Here is a 13379-nt window from a genome sequence, read left to right on the forward strand (position 1 = left end):
TCTTTCTCAAAGAAATTAAAAAAATAGTTGTAATAAAAGAAAACCATTAATGAGATGCAAGAAAATATCATTCCTATCGCATTACATCTTTTTTTGTTGATTGAGAGTACTTAACTTCAAAAACCCGAGGGAAAATCCTGTCAGGTTGATAGGGCCCTGTTGACAAAAAGCGATTCGAAAAACAATAGCCATTGTGATAGTTACCCAATCAGAAGCCGATGAAGTGTCACCGGCGCGCTTTTACCTCACGTGGTCGAACTACCAGCAGCGCCATTTCAATGCAGTTGTTTGTATTGTAGAAGTTTCCTGCTTTCAGTGTAGTCGTTCGAACGGTCAAATGTTGTTGAGTTGAGCACTGAAAGCGTTCTGCTTTGGGGCAAAGGCATTCTGTGAAGCTTTAAACTTAAATAAGCTGTTCTCTAACGACGCAGCTGCTCAAACTCCTGTGTACTTATGGTTGTCATCACTATACGTTCGATTCGTACATGATATAGCGACATGAAATCATCATCGCAAACGACGGTAAGAAACTATTATCACGATTTTCTATCACATATTTTTTTCTCAGTTCGTTTTCGGTTCGGAAATATCAGCTCTTAAAAGTTTAACATATTAGTTTAGTGATGTATGTTTCGGAAGTTTGTTTGTTTTGGATGAACTCCTGTCGCCTTGTAAATTCTAATTTTTTTTCATCCATTCGTTTATAAGCTTACATGCGATTAGCAAGACCTGCAGTTGGTAAACGGGTCCTTCATTTGACTTGTCACTCTCTTATGAATTAGCTGAAAATTGATTTCTGTATTTATATTCGCGCGTTTTTGACGTAATCTTCTTGGGAAATGATCAATTGCGAAATTGACAAAGGTACGAAATTCTAAGATTTCGTTTCATTAATGTGTAAGTCCTGTCTTCAAATATCTTATCTTTCTTTTTCTCTAGAACATTGACAAAATGGGCAAAACCCGATGCTTGACGGCTGCTGGGCGTTTATCGTTCCAAAACGATGCTCATATCCGAAAAGTGCTGGAAGCCCTCAACGAGCAACGGGAAAGCGAGCGCTTCTGTGATGCAGTTGTGAAAATTGGTGGCAGGGAGATGAAATGTCATCGCTCTATTTTGGCCGCTGCAATTCCTAAACTGCTAGAAAATCAAAGCGAGACAGAGGAGACCGTTTTAACAGTGGCCCTGGAAGGTTTGGATTCTACTGCAGTGGAAGTATTGATCGAGTTCGCGTACACCGCTCAGCTAAACGTGTCTGCGGAAACTGTTCTCGGCGTTTATCACGCATCGAAATTTCTAGGCATGAAAGACGTTCAAGACTCTTGCGAGCAGTTTATTGAAGAGAAAATTCTTCCCTTAGATTGGAGGACTGTGAGAAGCTTCGCCGAGCAACAAAGATGCGCTAATTTGCTGACCGCAGTCGATAAATTCATCGAAAAACACGTGGAGGAAATTTATCACAACAAAGATTTCTTCCAGTTGCCGCGTCTTCAAGTCGAACTCGCCACCACTCGAAAGAGACAGAACGAGAGCATCGATTCCGAGAAGCTCTGTAATGTCGCCATAAAGTGGGCTCATAAACAACTGGAGGTGAGGAACTTAAAAAAGCCATAGTTTAGTAGTTGATTATTTTTCTTGCACCTCCATGTTACGGGATATACGACCGCAGAAAATAAGCCCCCACAGCGCGCGCGCACTTTTGAAATTTTGAGTTATCGTTTAAACAGACTTTCCCATATTTCGATAGGTTTGAAATTTTAAGTTTTGAAGTTTTTTTTTGCGGGGGTTTCAAGTTCGCTTTTTAAAGTCAGAACAGTAAATAATACTTATATGTGGTGCATTCTATGAGAGTTTCACGGGAAAGCGTTTTTTTCCGCGCGGGAAGTTTAGTGATATCAGACTTTCTATATTACATACCGGAAGCAAACAGGGTGCACAAAATTTTTGACTCGATTTTCGTTCCTTTACTCGAACGAAGTGAAACCTCATTTTTTGACAAATATTCAGCAAGTTGGATTATCTTCTGTCATTAGTTAGACGACCTATTGTTTTCTGCAAACAATTAGATTGTTGAAGTTTTGTACTTGTCTTTCATTTTTCTGTGGTAAACAACGTGAATAATTTTCAGAAAGTGCTCCTACACAACTAATTTTTGTAACCAGTGCATTTTTTAGTTTAGGTGTATTATTCCCTTTCCTTTGAACCTTTTTCATGACGCTTAGAATGCCCTGACAACTAATTTACATCATAGCAAGACATTGTGATGGAAAGCAATATGTCATAGTTCGTGAAAATTGTCTTTCCAGTCTGTTTAATATTTATGTCACTTTTCACTATTTCATTGACTTGTATCATAATTTGAAACCTTCCATGGCTAATTATGGACCATTTCACCTACAAATACAAAGTAGCAATTCAAATGTTTTATTCGAATAAAACATAAACCCCTATCTTTCAAATGTGAGAAAGTTCTTAAAATGTTTGCTCCATGTTTACGTAAATCCAACTGGTCAACATACGATACCTACATGGTGGACTCGAAAATATTCTCTACCTTACCCCATCTCACATTGTACAATGTTTTTGTTTTCTGGTGAGAACTCAGTGGACCCGACATCTAATTAGTGTGTCCTTGTGACAGATAAGTAATTGGAATAATTTTTATCAGCTTCATTTTCACCTCTGTCATCTTGTTAATAAAGGTAGCCTTCTTCGTAGTAAATTATGTAAATGATTCCATTTGTTTCAAAACTGTTCTTTTCTTAGCTGCACTCCATAAAACGGAAACATTTTAAGGTTAACAGTTATGTCTGGGCCCTTTCAATGTATTTTTTTATAACAAGCAGGAAAAATGTTATTATCTGTCATTCTTGAGACATTCCTGATGAGGTACTCTATACTAGAGGAATTGCTGTTTAAATAAATTATTATTTTTATTTGGTTACTTTTACAGGAAGGGGATATAAGCTTAACAGTGTTACTGGAAAAAACCCACATCATGTTCCTCACTTCCGATGGTGAGCTGAAAGAGTGTACCATGGAAGATCTTTACTCAAATGATGAAAAGTCTGAACTAATCACAACAGAAGCTCAGAGGGAGTACATCCGATATACGTGTACTTCACAGGAACAGCTGTCCAAACATGAGGCAAACAGCAGTGAAGACGAGGAGGAATTGATAGTTCTTCTTGAAAACAATAATAACAAGAAGAGGCAGTCTTGGATAGTGGAGAAGGATTTCCGTTTGATTGGTGCTGTCCAGACTAGTGACAATGGCTGTACGGGATTGGCAGTTGTCGGAGGATTGTTGGTGGCGATATCAATACATTCACAAACCCAATACTGCTCCAATAGCTCAGACTCTGGCGACTCATCATCCGGAGAAGAGTGGGTTCTGATAGCCCCAATGAACAGAGGTGTGTACAAGCTTCTAATTGCAAGAGTTTCCCTGGGTAATGTATATGCATTATTGACCAAGTGTGAGGTCAAGATGCTGGATATTGGACAAGTTCTTTGTATTCAGCCATCTTGACCGAACAAGCTAGGTCAATAAAGGATTTATTATATGGCCAAAAAGAGAACTTTTACTCTGTAGGTTACATACAAATTGCGTGATTTTTAAGTTCAATGTCAAACTGCTTTTGAGTGTCGTCATTTTCTTCACAACAATGTATAATAATTTTTAAGATTTGGATTTTGTGATTTCGGGACTGATCAAGGTCTCAGTAAGTGTTGTCAGCTCCAAGCAAATCACTTTCCTTGACCTTGTTTATTCTGGACTTCTCAAGAACCTCATCCAATAGTTGTTTAATCACACCATAGGACTCAAAAGTGAGAACTACATACAGAACAAGTAGTACCATGTCAAAGGCTTCCTGAAACGTTAATAGCCAAACCATGCATGCAGGATTTCAGCTACAACACCAAATGTTAGAATTGTGTCAAGTTTCTCTACAGATGACACTGCAATAGAAAAAAAATTCTTTCAATGATTCAGCTGTACCTGTTCATGTAGTCTGTATTGATCCTATGACTGGCCACTTTGAAAAGCCTAAGGTCACCAAACATTGTAGACCCTTTAACTCCTGAGAGTGATCAACATCAATTTTCTCCTTACAAAATTGATACATAATCAAGATAAAAGGTGATGAGAACTAGTAAAATGGTCATCTAAGGGAAAATGATTCACTCTTTTATCAAATTCTCTCAACTCATTCTTTAGCAAAACATATGGAGATCAGTCTGGAGAATTTGTGTGTGGATCTTAGAGCTTAAAAAATTAAGAGCTCTCTTTTTTCTCTGACATTTCCAGGTCGCTGTAGCGTGGGAGCAGTAAATCTCAATGGAAAACTGTATGCAATTGGTGGCTATGACCGAGGTGACTGCCTGAACACTGTGGAACTGTATGATGCACAGGTTAACGAGTGGATGCCTGTCACCAACTTGAATTCTTCCAGAGGAAGGCTGGAGTCTGAAGTGGTAAACGGCAAGGTGTATGCCATTGGTGGCTCAAATGGACACACAGAACTCAGTACAGTCGAAACATATGATGAAACTACAAACACCTGGACTTTTGCACCATCCATGCTGCAGTGCCGTTGCAACTTTGGAACTGGGGTGATCAATGGACGCATCTATGCTGTTGGGGGCTATGAAGGTCCCAGGAACCTGAAAAGTGTTGAAATGTATGATCCTGTGACAAAAGAGTGGAGGAGAGTTGCACCCATGAACACTGAAAGAAACAACTTGTGCGTGGAAGCTTTGGATGGCAAGCTATATGCTGTTGGGGGCTACAATGGATGGACATGTTTCAATACTGTGGAATGCTATGACCCTGAAGAAAATCTTTGGTCTTTGATTCCACCAATGAAGATTGCCCGCCGCGGTGCTGGTGCTGCAGTCCTTCACGGCAAGTTGTATGTGATTGGTGGTTATGACGGGACAAACTTCCTTAACAGTGTTGAGTGCTATGACCCCTCCACAAATGAATGGAAACACGTGGCCAGTCTTAATACCTCTCGTCACAATGTAACGGCAGTTGTCATCGGTGACCACATTTATGCAGTGGGTGGGTTTGGTGGCTCTTCATTCTTGAACTCCCTTGAATGCTATGACCCCACGAGTGACAAGTGGTACTGTTTTGTAAATTGCAAACATTGAAGAAACTATTGGGAACCTTCCATGTACATTTAGAGTGATTGTGGTGCCATTCAGATTTTTCTGTTTAAGAACAGCAGCTCTTTTGTTGGCTGTTTTGTGAAAGAGTGCCATAAATGGTAATGATGATTATTTATAAGTTATTTAAAGTTTTAAAGTTCTTAAAAAAACGTATTTGAATTATTGAAGGACCTGGTTGGATAAGGGGGTAGAGTACAATCCATTCTACCTTCTATTTGGTTTAAAATTATTGACCAACAAATTGTTATTGAAGAGAATTAATTCTGTTAACTATTTTTAAGGAAAAAAGCTTTTGAATTAGCTAAGCGTGCTAAATGAAGTCAGAGATTGAACTTTCGGCTCTGATTAGTTACCACCAGGGAAATATTGTTATTTTTCTTGTTTGGCTTGATGTGGTATAATTTTATGCTAAGGTACACATCTGTTCTTTGTTTTGCATATTTTTCTTTGGAAATATTTACAGACTTGCCTTTTCTCTTTGATGTCTGGTCAGTAACTATGCTAAATGTAGATTTGGTGAATTTTTTTAGCAAAATTGTAAGTAAAGTTTCAAATGGCAATACCATCCAACCAGAATATCTCCTTCAAGAAAAATACAATGTAAAGATGACAAACAGGGCCAAGTTCTTTGAAGGACAATTAGCGCAAATCTGGGGCTAGCAAATTAGCCCAGGATTTTAGCTTACCTGCTTCAAACACCTTAGCCCAGAAGTTTAATGATTATTTAATGATTAATTTATTAAGAGGAAAAGCAGTAGATGAGCTCAACTTTTAACTTAATTTTTCTACAATTTTTTATTAGCATTCCAAGATTTTGTTCCAGTTCAATTTTTTATGTACTGCAGTAATAAAATCTTTTAATCTTAATAAAGGGAATGTAAAAACCAAGGAAACCATAATATTGCATCTGTTACATATATGTTTATTTCTTTGGTTGAAGCAAGACAGCTGAGCCTGCTTGCTGCTGACAAGGCAAACAAACAAGAAATGAGACAAAAAGCCTTCAACGTTGTGGTTGAACAGCCTCTGAATGTTGTTTCTGCCAAAGCCATTTTATCAACTTAATCTTTTTTCAACTCAATACATTTTTTTATGGTACCATGGATGATAATATACAAATCAAGACCTTTTCTCCTTGTTTGTCAGTCCTCTTATTTTTTTGAAAACGCAGAGATTTTTTGTAAGGAGAAGTTCATCACTGCCCATTTGTTTGAGCCTGTGAGGTTAGAGGTTCTATTTTATCAGAGTTCTCATTTTTTCTTCACTTTAGAGAATAAAAGTAAAGTGTGTGAGATTGTTTCTAAATTTTGTTGTTGAAAATACATTAAGTGTGAGGTTACATTAAATTATTTAAGATACTTTTTACAATTTTCTTTGATTGACCTATAGAACTCCACCAGAAGAATGACAATAGAATTGTCATATTTTAATCAGAAAGTACAACTAGTTAAGGGCAAGTGGAGTAATGCTTAAAGAAGTGAGCCCTGCTGTACATCATTTTGTAGCTAATTTTTTATTTTAGTTAGTTTTTGGATAAATTATGGTAATGTATGCTAATGAATTTGAAACAAGGGAAAAACAAAAATTAACTGAAATAAAAAATTAACTACAACTTATACATACATGATGAACAAATCTTTCATTTAGTTACCACTGTGTGCGAGATTAAAATATGGCAATAAATTTAGTGTTGTGAGCAGATGTTTTTATTTGTGTGCATGGACTGAGTACAGCAGAATCAAGCAAGGAAACAAAAGGTTCTACTGGCTGGGTTAGCCTGTTCCAGGTGCTCAGACAGTAGAGCGCATGAGAAAAAATTCACAAAGAAAAAAAATGAGGGGAGACTCCCCTCCTCCAAATGCAAAAATCCCCCCATTAAATCAATAGCCCAAATTTCCTTCCATACAAATAGAAGCGGCTCAAAAGGGGGCTTTGAAAAATATAAGCCCTGGGGCTTATTTTTGGAAGGATCATAATATGGCATTTTTTTCAGTAAGTTTACAGATTGTTACTATTACTGCCCAATAACTAATGGTGAAGATGTGGTCATTATTGGGACTTTTACAAATAAACATGACAAAAGCATAGCCTTGTAAACTACATCACTTTTAAGTTAAGAATTATGATGTTGCAAACTTATCCACCATTTACTTGGTTACCAACGTTTTCAGGAAAAATTGGACTGAAACATAACAAACAGCTCTCACACAATGCAAGGTATCCTCAAATTTAAACACTTCTAAAACCACAAAGTTATTCAAAACAATTGTTTATTGCTTTGTTAATACCCTTGCCAAAGTAACTGATCAGAAAAAACAAAAACTACATATTGTACATAACAGATACTGCAACATCGGGATCATGTTCAACTTTCCAACTTTACGAGCTCATGTTAAGTTTACTGTAAAGTCATCATATAAACAATGCTTCCTTGAGTTGCTATCCTTTTATAAGAATATGTAGAGTACTTTACTTTTTTTGTCAAAAATAATCTTACAGGTTTTTATGAAGGAGTTGTGAATAAGCAAAGGTTTAGTTATACAGAAACAAGTAAAAAATAACACGGATAAGAATGAACAATGTTTTGGTATCATCTTGAAAATGGCATCAAGATGACACCGAAATGTCGTTCACCCTTATCAGCGATATTTTTTACTTGAGTTGTGAATAGTTCGGCGAAAATAGTTTTTGCAAAGAAAAAGGCTCTACAGATGCAGTTTGAAAAAAAAAATAGCATCAAACAGCATTGCTTTGAAACAAACTTAACAGCTACTACGTTAAAGAGATTGTAATGGCTAATTCTAATGGCTGTAGACAAGGTGACAATAAATATTTCAATTAAACCTAATATAACTTTACAATCCTTTTCTTGTATCACATGGAAGTCCTTTACACAGCATTTTCTCCAACTTCACACACCAGTAACAGGTTTCAGGTGAAGCCTTCATTACATTGTGAAAAGTTTCCACTTTTGACTATCATTTCCCTCTTGACGTTTATCTCAGTCTCTCAAGAAGAAATTCTTCCACACTGTCCGTATTCCATTTTTCAATACTAAAAGAAAGAATACATTGTGTGAAATGATAAATTATCTACAACCCGGTTTGCACAAGATTGCTGTGACTGTATTTTATGATCACCAAAAAAGTCAACTGATGAAAGCAAGACAAGACAAGGTCTTTATTTTTAAACCATGCACAGGAAAAAAAGGAGGACAAAGACAACACTACTTACAAAAATGAGGTAAAAAGACCACCTAGACAATAGCTAAAATTCTAATCTAGGCAGGAGGCTAATCTAGCTGCCGGAGTAATTGCTCCCTAAGCTGCAAAAGACTACCTACAAAAATTGCAACCTACAAAAGTAGCTCAATTAATGGGGCTTTTACAATAACTGAGTGATTTCTAGCACGCTGATTGGTCAAGAGCAATGGTCAATAAGAGTACAGGCCATGGAAATGACCTGACGGTGGCCCAATTTGATTTTCTCATAATTTGTTGTGTGTGCAGTTTGAAATGGACCCAAAAAACAGTCAATGTTACTGTATTAAAAAAAAAAACAATTATTTGAAAACAATTTCTATCATCTGTACTCAAAATGATCAAAGTTTTGCAATGAAACCACTCGCCTGCAGCTTGTAATTCCACTTGAGTTTAGAACATTTTGACCACATTTTTAAGGTTGATAAGAGTACAGAGCATGGAAAATTGTTCTCGATTTGTTAATTTGTCATGGTGGCTGTAAGTTGAGCTTTCTGCTTATGAAGTGTGCATAGGGGAGCTTGGACAACTACTATCAATACTGCACTTACATTGATAAGGCTTTTTTCATCAAAAAAGAGTTTAGTGAGAACTTGTTCACTCACCTTAACTCCTCTTGAACCTCATTGTTTTCATCATGAAGCTTAAGAATTGGATCGGCCCCTCGAACAAACTGTAAGGAGAGAATGACACTTTGTGTACATATTCATACATGCAAAAGGATAATAAGAATAACGCCCTTACTATGGATTTAGATACAACATTGCAGGTCACTGAAAAATTGATAAAATTACCTACTAGCACCAACTGCAGTGGGAATAAAAATAACTGACCATGATCGAGAGATGGACAACTTACGTTTATCCTAAGATTAGGAAACTTGGCAGGCCTATCACTCCGGACGAAGGCTGTTACAAACAAAATATAACATATCAGAACTGATGCAACCCCCTTTTAGAACATCAAGAGAAACAATATATTTCACTGAATATTTTGTTTCACTGAATAAAATATTTTGAGGCCAAAAAGCCCTCTTTACAAAATTGCTAATACAGTTGAACCTACACTAAGAGCCACCCCTTCACAATGGTCACCTCTCTACAACAGCCACTTTTTTTGTCGCAGTGGACAGTCCATACATTGACTCTTGTTTAAACCTATCTACAACGGCCACCTCTCTACAATAGCAATGGCCAATAAAGCATGTCCCCAACTGCCAAAATAACCTGTCAACAACGACCAATTTTTTCAGCTACTGGTGAAAAAGTCAAGGATGGTCATGAAATTTGATCCGTATAGCGCGTTGGTGATCAATCGCAGCAGTCTTACTTTGATTGTGTTCCATTTATACTGCTGCAGTGAGCTAAATTGGCTACAATACTTATAGTGAATGCTGCAAACCTTGCTCATTTTGTCATGTTAACATTTTGATGCAAACCTTTATTCATTATAAAGCTTTTCGTGTATTTTATCTTTTTATAATATTATTATAGATACATAATGGGATACAGTAAGCATGAACTCAGCTCGATAAACATGTTGTACTCCCTAAAAAAAATTGTCATATTTCACCCCTACCTACTTTCTTCCGTCCCCAAAGTGGCCATTGTGGAGAGGTTTGACTGTGATAAAAAGAGGGAAGGACTCCCTCCCAAACCCCCTCCACCCCCCCCCCCCCCATACCCTGACTTTTTCAGGGTCATTTCTGGGCCAGGAAAATTTGAATTTAACTGCCTCTTTCACCTGGTCCCTCATTTAAACAGGCACCCTAAGCTGAGAAGTATCTTAGGTATTTCTGTATAACAGTGGGCTTTTGTTGAGAAATATCTTATAAAATTAATATCTTATGTTGGGCCCGGTATCCTCAGTTGGTAAAAATTGTGTGCCTCTGTGCTTCCCATAAGCAGGCCTCTAAGCTGTGACCATTTTGGACAGCATGGAGACTAAAAAAATTATGGCAACTAACATGGTGAAAGTTGTTACCAGTAATTTGGCGACCTGCGTTTGAAAGTCATGTGCCAAGCCACAAAGTTTTAATTTATATGTTTAATAATAATTAGTGTTTTTCTCAAGTTAAGAGGCAGCTAGAGTAGGAGTTCGCAGGTTCAGAGCGGGAGGTCACAAGTTTGATCCCCATGGCCAGACCAATACTCAGTCAGGGTGTGAAGGTACCTACTTTGCCCTGCAAACAGCTAGACATTTGCTGTCTCCAGTAAGAGATGTAAAAAAATTATGTAAATGCATACACTGGCACCCAAATAAAGGACATTTTTTAAGCGTGAGTACTAAAAAAGTTGAGCTAGTACCAGTCACTAGTCTGACTGATTAAATAACAATTATTCACCGAAGTGGAGGTGGCTAGTCCTGGATATTTACCGAACTGCGAAGCAGTTCGGTAAATATCCACGACTAGCCACCGACACTGAGGTGAATAATTGTTTTAGTATATACTAAAACAGTGAGATAATAGAGCACAAAAACGGCGATTTTTAACTCAAATACTATTGCCAACGATTACAATTTTGGCGCCTAATGACCGGGCGGCCGCGGCCGTCGCTTTTTCTTGCCGGCAACTAAAACTTTTGAAGGCATTTGTTTAGCTCTTGCGGGCAAATTTCTTCAAAAGCAGTTGTGAATTCTTTTTGTATTTAAAATCATTCTATAAAAAAAGATTATTAAATTTAGTTTTAAGCTTATTTATGAACAACTCAACTAAATAAAGTAAGCAAGACTTAAGCTTCATTTGCATTTGTAAACAAAAAACTTTTTCACCGGTTTTATCGATAAATTCGAGTCAAAAAGACAAAGCTTTACCTGTTAAAACTTCCAATCCGAACTTCGTCACCTTCTTCGTGTATTTCGGAAACAGCTTGCTTGATTAGTTGTGAAATTTCTTTGTTTGTTTACGGCAGCAAACCGGGAAGGCATTTTGCTTACAACTTACACGAGTTTGGCGTCGCTCGCTCGGAGGAACTGGAGGTGAATCAGTGAATAGTGCAGGATATTCACTGATTGAGTAGCCAATCAGAGGGCGCGAAAAACACTATCCACTGTTTTAGTATATACTAAAATAAATTACTAGGGAGGTTGTTCAAGAAGTATTTGAGGTCAAGGATAAAACCCTGCTATGAAAACCATGTTTTGTACTTTCTTTGCCATACCTTACCCTGACCCCTTACCATACCCTGACCCCACCTTTAAAATTCTACAGAAGCACAAAGACTTTCAATCAGCGAAAGTTGCCAGAAACAGGCCTGTGTTCCTTACCCTGTATTTGAGGGAACCTTCCCAACTTTCAGTTACACACTTCAAGGGTACCAAAGGCATACTTCTAAATAACAAAAAATATAATAATGTTAGACCTCAGAACCAAAAATACTGGTTTTAGAATATATTTTAATATTGCATTTGCAGAGACATATTTGTTATAACTCAGAGCAATATGAATATAAAAATTAATAAAAAATGATTAAAATGAGAATCTTATTATTAGCGTTGTTTATGAGGTCTTGATTAACATCAGATAATGCTATTACAAACAATAAATGATGGAGAGGCATGAGTACAGAAATCAAAAATCACACATCACTTCTGGAAGTGGAACTGCAATGAATAAAAACTGCTGAAGTGTTGATTGGGGACAGGACATTTGCCCAGCTCTTTTTTCATCCCCACTATGGGGCATTTGGCTTCTTTAGTGTTGTCACTGTCACCCCAGGAATTTTCCATCCAAAACAAAAGTAAAGCTACCAGGGAGCTTTTGTTACAATGACTATGAAGGCAACATGAATGTCAAAAAACCAATAGGTTTTAATAAGCAATGCAACAATTTTGCATGTGCAGCATGCTTTCTGGTAAAAACTTTACCCTTAGGTGTGGTTCCCCAGGAAATTCACCCAAATTTGACATTAACCCACTAACATCTTATGGTTGTATGAGCCCCCACGGGTGAAGATCCCCAAGGAGACGGCATAAGTCCTTTTCCAGCCAAGTCCAGCAAATATGGATAGAACGGAAAAGCATTTCTCAGGGGATAATATCATGTGCATTGCCCAAAACCAAGCCAGTTGGAGACGACTTATGGTCGACTTGTCTTTGGCCAACCGATGATGATGATGAAATTAAAAGCAAGTTCAAAAAAAAGGCAACAAAGTTTGAAAAATGCAAATTCATTTTTATCAAGACATTTTCACTGCCTTTGCCATCATCATTGTTAAAGCTCCCTAATGCCCGGAAGTGAACCGGGGGGGGGGAGGCATGGGCACAGCTGAAAATTGACTGATGCATATAGTGCGCTTCTCAGTTTGATCTTCAAGGTCTTAACTTTTCTTCTCTCTGAACTGAGATTCTATACTTATCATATGAACTAAAATTATGATATAAACACTACCTAGAACATCTTTATAACAAATTAGCGATTTTCACGAATTCGGCACCATAGCTTGTAGCCAAGATGGCGGTGATGACGTCACAAACAGACCACAAGAACGACACAACATAAATTGACATCAATAGATTGCTCTAAAAGGGAACAAATATCTTTCTTTCGAACGAAACTCTCATAAAAAGTAACAAAAATAACGCAATTCAAACCTTAGTGGCTTCTTCTTGTTCATCTGCATGGCAGCACTTTCGACAATTCGCCTCAAGAGACGGTTCCGATGTAAGATTAAAGGGTTTTAATTCATCGCACGAGCTACAGAGAAGATTAACCGAAAATCCTAATTCTCTACATTGCTCTGGCGTTAATTCTGAGACAGAGAGCTGAATGAGAGCAAAGAAAACGGACAAAAATGGAGAAAAATAACCCGTCCAATCCATTGTGGACACCATGCAAAAGCTTTGCTATACCCAGGCTTTCACGGTCTTCTGAGAGCAACCTGGGTCATGTCAAACCTTAAACCTGGGTCGGAAGGACTGACTACGAGCAATCTCTATTTT

The 13379-nt window shown here is 37.5% G+C and overlaps 2 protein-coding genes across 2 annotated transcripts; one reads left to right on the forward strand and one right to left on the reverse strand.

The window, feature by feature from the left end:
- Positions 1-239: 239 nt before the first annotated feature.
- LOC140936301 (influenza virus NS1A-binding protein homolog A-like) lies at positions 240-6874 on the forward strand. Its single transcript, XM_073385746.1, has 4 exons — positions 240-522; positions 940-1590; positions 2954-3416; positions 4313-6874. The coding sequence occupies exons 1-4, from the start codon at positions 499-501 to the stop codon at positions 5158-5160; spliced, it is 1986 nt and encodes a 661-aa protein (XP_073241847.1). The 5' UTR covers positions 240-498; the 3' UTR covers positions 5161-6874.
- On the reverse strand, positions 6426-13298 carry LOC140936302 (selenoprotein F-like). Its single transcript, XM_073385747.1, has 5 exons — positions 13032-13298; positions 11706-11769; positions 9297-9346; positions 9044-9111; positions 6426-8232 (listed from the first exon to the last, which is right to left on the reverse strand). The coding sequence occupies exons 1-5, from the start codon at positions 13269-13271 to the stop codon at positions 8175-8177; spliced, it is 480 nt and encodes a 159-aa protein (XP_073241848.1). The 5' UTR covers positions 13272-13298; the 3' UTR covers positions 6426-8174.
- Between the last annotated feature and the right edge of the window lie 81 nt (positions 13299-13379).

This window comes from Porites lutea, chromosome 5, assembly GCF_958299795.1.
Source record: "Porites lutea chromosome 5, jaPorLute2.1, whole genome shotgun sequence".
NCBI lineage: Eukaryota > Metazoa > Cnidaria > Anthozoa > Scleractinia > Poritidae > Porites > Porites lutea.

Excerpts from the sequence above, each read along its gene's own strand:
- LOC140936301 (XM_073385746.1), top strand. The coding sequence starts at position 499 with ATGAAATCATCATCGCAAACGACG. Across the intron at positions 523-939 it reads AATCATCATCGCAAACGACG|AACATTGACAAAATGGGCAA; the intron begins GTAAGAAACTAT and ends CTTTTTCTCTAG. Across the intron at positions 3,417-4,312 it reads GATAGCCCCAATGAACAGAG|GTCGCTGTAGCGTGGGAGCA; the intron begins GTGTGTACAAGC and ends TGACATTTCCAG.